Source organism: Anoplopoma fimbria, unplaced genomic scaffold (assembly GCF_027596085.1).
Source record: "Anoplopoma fimbria isolate UVic2021 breed Golden Eagle Sablefish unplaced genomic scaffold, Afim_UVic_2022 Un_contig_6706_pilon_pilon:::fragment_2:::debris, whole genome shotgun sequence".
NCBI classification, from domain to species: domain Eukaryota; kingdom Metazoa; phylum Chordata; class Actinopteri; order Perciformes; family Anoplopomatidae; genus Anoplopoma; species Anoplopoma fimbria.
The window spans coordinates 30,001-37,500 of NW_026550238.1; the positions used below are offsets into that span (position 1 = coordinate 30,001).

The 7,500-nt window shown below is 41.8% G+C and overlaps 1 protein-coding gene across 1 annotated transcript in view; it reads right to left on the reverse strand.

Annotated features, from left to right (window-relative positions):
* Nucleotides 1-7,500, reverse strand: part of atp2c1 (ATPase secretory pathway Ca2+ transporting 1) — a 23,750-nt gene that overhangs the window by 8,063 nt on the left and 8,187 nt on the right. Inside the window, exons 7-15 of the mRNA XM_054626811.1 lie at nucleotides 6,129-6,237; nucleotides 5,750-5,905; nucleotides 4,701-4,769; nucleotides 2,131-2,206; nucleotides 1,971-2,037; nucleotides 1,554-1,678; nucleotides 1,177-1,274; nucleotides 159-254; nucleotides 1-64 (exon numbers count right to left, since the gene is read on the reverse strand). The exon at nucleotides 1-64 is cut by the window's left edge and continues 26 nt beyond it. Coding sequence (XP_054482786.1) covers nucleotides 1-64; nucleotides 159-254; nucleotides 1,177-1,274; nucleotides 1,554-1,678; nucleotides 1,971-2,037; nucleotides 2,131-2,206; nucleotides 4,701-4,769; nucleotides 5,750-5,905; nucleotides 6,129-6,237 — 860 coding nt within the window. The remainder of the gene's footprint in view (nucleotides 65-158; nucleotides 255-1,176; nucleotides 1,275-1,553; nucleotides 1,679-1,970; nucleotides 2,038-2,130; nucleotides 2,207-4,700; nucleotides 4,770-5,749; nucleotides 5,906-6,128; nucleotides 6,238-7,500) is intronic.

Consider the following 7,500-nt stretch of genomic DNA (forward strand, 5'->3'; position numbering starts at 1 on the left):
CCTCCGTCGGTCGACCCAGAACATTGTGATTCCTGATGACCGAGTCGTTACACACACAGCCCACCTGATGACACACACGCACACACACATCAGTACAGTCTGATGACACACTGAGTACGTTGTTGACACCATCAGTAGAGACGAGGACGTGGACTCACCTCGACGATCTTGCTGATGGAGGGACAGGAGAAGCCATGGATGACGTCTCCGTCCAATAGGACTTCTCCTGCTCCGTTGTAGCCGACTCCCGTCACCTGCAAGACAACACCTGGGGTTAAACAGCCAACACTGAGTCCTACATCCTGTTGAGGCTGAGAACATTTCTTCTGTCTAGCACCGACTTTATTAAGTGTCATTAAGAGGACAGACAAGCTCTATTATGTCCAAGTATGTCTCCCAGTATGTCTCCCAGTATGTCTCCCACTATGTCTCCTGGCAGTGATAAGTGTAAGGACGTTAGAGGACGTTAGAGGAAGTGAGAGGACGCGAGAGGAAGCGAGAGGACGCGAGAGGAAGTTAGAAGATGTAAGAGGAAGTTAGAGGACGTGAGTGGAAGTTAGAGGACGTGAGAGGAAGTTAGAAGGACGTGAGAGGAAGTTAGAAGGACGTGAGAGGAAGTTAGAGGACGTGAGAGGAAGTTAGAAGACGTGAGAGGAAGATAGAGGACGTGAGAGGAAGTTAGAGGACATGAGAGGAAGTTAGAAGACGTGAGAGGAAGATAGAGGACGTGAGAGGAAGTTAGAGGACATGAGAGGAAGTTAGAAGACGTGAGAGGAAGCGAGTTGACGCGAGAGGAAGTTAGAGGACGTGATAGGACGTGAGAGGAAGTTAGAAGACGTGAGAGGAAGATAGAGGATGTGAGAGGAAGTGAGAGGAAGTGAGAGGAAGATAGAGGATGTGAGAGGAAGCGAGATGACGCGAGAGGAAGTTAGAGGACGTGAGAGGACGTAAGAGGAAGTTAGAAGAGGTGAGAGGACGTAAGAGGAAGTTAGAAGAGGTGAGAGGAAGTTAGAGGACGTGAGAGGAAGTTAGAGGAAGTGAGAGGACAGGTCATGAAATGCTGAATATTTTTATCATGAAGATGAAACAGTTCATCTGTAGTTTACTCTTCACTTTATAGAACGATATTATTATGATGATGGTTAGGGTTAGTTAGTTAGTTAGTTAGGGTCACACCTCAGCGTGGAGTCCATCCGACGTGAACAGCTGAGTGGCCGTCATCTCGTTCTTGGTCAGAGTTCCCGTCTTGTCTGAACAGATCACGTTACAGCAGCCTGAGGAAGAGGAGGATGATGGAGACAACAGGAAGTTACAGACACAGCCAGCTAAAAACATCTGGACTGACCCTCAGCTAAACATTGTACTTTTCACTGTACTGCAGTTCATTTTGAAGTATTTAATGTTATTGAAGTGGATGTTAGGATGAAGTGTTCCTTTATGTGATGATGATGAATGTTTGTGATAAACTGAAGGATGAAGTCACAAGAGTCACTTGAGTAAGGATATTGTAGATCACATGACCTGGTAGAGAGTGTTGTTGCTAGGTAACATACCCAGAGTTTCTACAATGGGAAGCTTCTTGATGATGGCTCTTTTCTTCACCATACGCATCACACCGAGCGCCAGCGTCACCGTGACCACGATGGGTAAACCCTCTGGAATGGCAGCTACCGCCAGACTGAAGGACCGGAGAGAACATCACCAATCAATAATTAAGACCCCATCAGACCATCAGACCATCAGACCTCATCAGACCATCAGACATTCGACAGGTTTGTTCTTGTGTTTATATTTATTAAATCCTTGTTTGAGTGATTGCTGCATTCGCTTTAATAACAGGCAGGCAGGCAGGCAGGCAGGCAGGCAGGCAGGCAGGCAGGCAGGCAGGCAGGCAGGCAGGCAGGCAGGCAGGCAGGCAGGCAGGCAGGCAGACAGACAGACAGACAGACAGACAGACAGACAGACGCTACCTGACTCCGATGGTGAACATGTCCAGGATCCTTTTCCCCTGCATCCAGCCCATCAGCATGATGACCCCTGAGACAGAAGCACAGTGTGAATACAGTCACATGATGATGATGATGAGGAAGAGGAAGAGGAGCAGCTGAAGGTGACTGAACAAAAACACACCTATGATGCCGAAGGAGTAGAGCGACAGCTGCTTCCCCAGCAGGTCCATGCTCTTCTGTAACGGAGTTTTAGGAGCCTGAACACAACACAGGAGACGGATTCATTCAGTGTTGAACCAAAACCATGAATGGAAAAGAACAAAACGAGCACCAGAGAGGCACTGCAGCTCTACATGACGCAGCTCTACATGACGTAGCTCCTCTACATGACGTAGCTCCTCTACATGACGCAGCTCTACATGACGTAGCTCCTCTACATGACGCAGCTCCTCTACATGACGTAGCTCTACATGACGTAGCTCTACATGACGTAGCTCCTCTACATGATGCAGCTCTACATGGCGCAACTCCTCTACATGACGCAACTCCTCTACATGACGCAGCTCTACATGACGTAGCTCTACATGACGCAGCTCTACATGACGTAGCTCTACATGACGTAGCTCCTCTACATGATGCAGCTCCTCTACATGACATAGCTCTACATGACGTAGCTCCTCTACATGACGCAACTCCTCCACATGACGTAGCTCTACATGACATAGCTCTACATGACGTAGCTCTACATGACGTAGCTCTACATGACGTAGCTCTACATGACATAGCTCCTCTACATGATGCAGCTCCTCTACATGACAAAGCTCCTCTACATGATGCAGCTCCTCTACATGACAAAGCTCTACATGACGCAACTCCTCTACATGACATAGCTCTACATGACGCAACTCCTCTACATGACATAGCTCTACATGACGCAACTCTTCTACATGACGCAACTCCTCCACATGACATAGCTCTACATGACGCAACTCTTCTACATGACGCAACTCCTCCACATGATGTAGCTCTACATGACGCAACTCCTCTACATGACGTAGCTCCTCTACATGACGCAGCTCCACATGATGCAGCTCTACATGACGCAGCTCTACATGACGCAGCTCTACATGACGCAACTCCTCCACATGATGTAGCTCTACATGACGCAACTCCTCTACATGACGTAGCTCTACATGACGCAACTCCACATGACGCAGCTCCACATGACGCAGCTCTACATGACGCAGCTCTACATGACGCAGCTCTACATGACGTAGCTCTACATGACGCAGCTCTACATGACGCAGCTCTACATGACGTAGCTCCTCTACATGACGCAGCTCCTCTACATGACGTAGCTCTACATGACGTAGCTCTACATGACGTAGCTCCTCTACATGATGCAGCTCTACATGGCGCAACTCCTCTACATGACGCAACTCCTCTACATGACGCAGCTCTACATGACGTAGCTCTACATGACGCAGCTCTACATGACGTAGCTCTACATGACGTAGCTCCTCTACATGATGCAGCTCCTCTACATGACATAGCTCTACATGACGTAGCTCCTCTACATGACGCAACTCCTCCACATGACGTAGCTCTACATGACATAGCTCTACATGACGTAGCTCTACATGACGTAGCTCTACATGACGTAGCTCTACATGACATAGCTCCTCTACATGATGCAGCTCCTCTACATGACAAAGCTCCTCTACATGATGCAGCTCCTCTACATGACAAAGCTCTACATGACGCAACTCCTCTACATGACATAGCTCTACATGACGCAACTCTTCTACATGACGCAACTCCTCCACATGACATAGCTCTACATGACGCAACTCTTCTACATGACGCAACTCCTCCACATGATGTAGCTCTACATGACGCAACTCCTCTACATGACGTAGCTCCTCTACTCTGACGCAGCTCTACATGACGCAGCTCTACATGCAGCTCTACATGACAGCTCTACATGACAGCTCTACATGACGCAACTCCTCCACATGATGTAGCTCTACATGACATGACGTAGCTCTACATGACGCAACTCCACATGACGCAGCTCCACATGACGCAGCTCTACATGACGCAGCTCTACATGACGCAGCTCTACATGACGTAGCTCTACATGACGCAGCTCTACATGACGCAGCTCTACATGACGTAGCTCTACATGACGCAACCCCTCTACATGACGCAACCCCTCTACATGACGTAGCTCTACATGACATAGCTCTACATGACGTAGCTCTACATGACGCAGCTCTACATGACGCAGCTCTACATGACGCAGCTCTACATGACGTAGCTCTACATGACGTAGCTCAACATAAAATACTTGCAGCAGGTTGAACAATGTTCTACTTGTTCTAACAGTGGAACAATGTTCTACTTGTTCTAACAGTGGAACAACGTTCTACTTGTTTTCAGTGGAACATTACCTGCTTCCTCTCTGAATGTCTCAGAGGAGGAGACTGTGAAAGCAGTGTTTCCTTTCAGCAGAACTGAGTTTCATCACCAGTGAAACGTTGAGTAAACGTTTATAAGTGAAGTCAGTGACGGTGATACTTCCTCGTTCTCAGGTCTTTGTTTGTTGTTCACATGAAGCTAAAGACAGCAGATTCCTGGAGAACGCCCAGTGTTCTCTGTTACGGTACCCAGAATGTTCCACATATGAACTGTGAACATTGACATCTCCTGCTGTAGCTTCATATCCAGACCAGATTCAGGACCACGTACCTCTTCTGCTTGCATCATCTTGAAAACCTCCCCAAACTCAGAGTTCTCTCCGGTCCCGATCACGATGCCCTGAAGAAGACAAACCCCCCATGTGTTATAAGACATCTGGTTCCACATGTTCCTCTGAGTCTAAAGTGAGGAGCTTCAGTCAGTTTAATCTGGTTCCACATGTTCCTCTGAGTCTAAAGTGAGCTTCAGTCAGTTTAATCTGGTTCCACATGTTCCTCTGAGTCTAAAGTGAGCTTCAGTCAGTTTAATCTGGTTCCACATGTTCCTCTGAGTCTAAAGTGAGGAGCTTCAGTCAGTTTAATCTGGTTCCACATGTTCCTCTGAGTCTAAAGTGAGGAGCTTCAGTCAGTTTAATCTGGTTCCACATGTTCCTGAGTCTAAAGTGAGCTTCAGTCAGTTTAATCTGGTTCCACATGTTCCTCTGAGTCTAAAGTGAGGAGCTTCAGTCAGTTTAATCTGGTCTGTGACTCTGTTACTCAGACTGAGACTCTAAAAACAAACAACCAGCATGTTCATGTCTGATGTGAACTTCAATATAACTTTATCTATAAAGCACCTTTGGAACAAGGATATTCAAAGTGGTCAAATGTAATAATAAAAAAGAATCAACTCATTTCTAATGATTAACAATAAAGTGTAATGTTATTGTTCACGAATAATAAAACCACAAAGATCATAAAACACTGAGGAGATGTTTTAGGAGGTAGAGGAGGAGGAAGAGGAAGAAAAATAAGGAAGAGGTGGATGAAGAGGAGGTAGAGGAAGAGGTGGAGGAGGAAGAAGAAGAAGAATGAGAAGAAGAATGAGAAGAAGAAGAAGAAGAGGAGGAAGAGAAGAGGAAGGAGAAGAAGAAGAGGAAAAGGAGAAGAAGAGGAGGAAGAAGAAGGAGAAGAATGATAAGGAGAAGGGAAGAAGAAGGAGTAGAAGGGAAGAAGAAGAAGGAGAAGAAGGGGAAGAAGAAGAAGGAGAAGAAGAAGAAGAAGAAGGAGAAGAAGAAGGAGAAGAAGAAGGAGAAGAAGAGGAGGAGGAAGAGGAGGTACCTTGGCTCTGCCGCAGCGCACCAGCGTCCCCATGAAGGCCACGTTGCTGCGGGAGGCGATGTCTCCGTTAGAGGACGGCGGCTGGTGGACGGTGGACTTTGAGCAGGGAGACGTCTCCCCCGTCAGACTGGACTCATCCACAGACAGGTCTGTAGCCTGGAGGAGGACAGACAGTGTGTGTCCATCAGTGAGACACAGAGACATGTCTTCATACTCTACTGTCTCCCCACAGACAGGGTGTGTGTGTGTGTGTGTGTGTGTGTGTGTGTGTGTGTGTGTGTGTGTGTGTGTGTGTGTGTGTGTGTGTGTGTGTGTGTGTGTGTGTGTGTGTGTGTGTGTGTGTGTGTGTGTGTGTGTGTGTGTGTGTGTGTGTGTGTACCTCCACCAGCCGGAGGTCTGCTGGGACTCTCTCCCCCACAGACAGACAGACGGTGTCTCCAGGAACCAGGTCTCTGGCCAACATGTTCTCCAGGTGTCCCTCCCTCAAACTGACACACAACTCAATAATCAAACCACACTACATATACATAAATATATACATACTACTAATAACAATAATATAATATTACTACTAACAATAATATAACAATACTACTAATAACAATAATATTATAATACTACTAATAACAATAATATTATAATACTACCAATAACAATAATATAATAATACTACTAATAACAATAATATAATAATACTACTAATAACAATAATATTATAATACTACTAATAACAATAATATTATAATACTACTAATAACAATAATATTATAATACTACTAATAACAATAATATTATAATACTACTAATAACAATAATATAATAATACTACTAATAACAATAATATTATAATACTACTAATAACAATAATATTATAATACTACTAATAACAATAATATTATAATACTACTAATAACAATAATATTATAATACTACTAATAACAATAATATAATAATACTACTAATAACAATAATATTATAATACTACTAATAACAATAATATTATAATACTACTAATAACAATAATATTATAATACTACTAATAACAATAATATTATAATACTACTAATAACAATAATATTATAATACTACTAATAACAATAATATAATAATACTACTAATAACAATAATATTATAATACTACTAATAACAATAATATTATAATACTACTAATAACAATAATATAATAATACTACTAATAACAATAATATTATAATACTACTAATAATAATATTATAATACTACTAATAACAATAATATAATATTACTACTAACAATAATATAACAATACTACTAATAACAATAATATGATATTACTTAACAATAATATAACAATACTACTAATAACAATAATATAATATTACTACTAACAATAATATAACAATACTACTAATAACAATAATATTATAATACTACTAATAACAATAATATTATAATACTACTAATAACAATAATATTATAATACTACTAATAACAATAATATAATAATACTACTGATAACAATAATATTATAATACTACTAATTACAATAATATAATAATACTACTAATAACAATAATATTATAATACTACTAATAACAATAATATTATAATACTACTAATAACAATAATATAATATTACTACTAACAATAATATAACAATACTACTAATAACAATAATATGATATTACTACTAAGAATAATATAATAATACTACTAATAACAATAATATTATAATACTACTACTAACAATAATATAATAATACTACTAATAA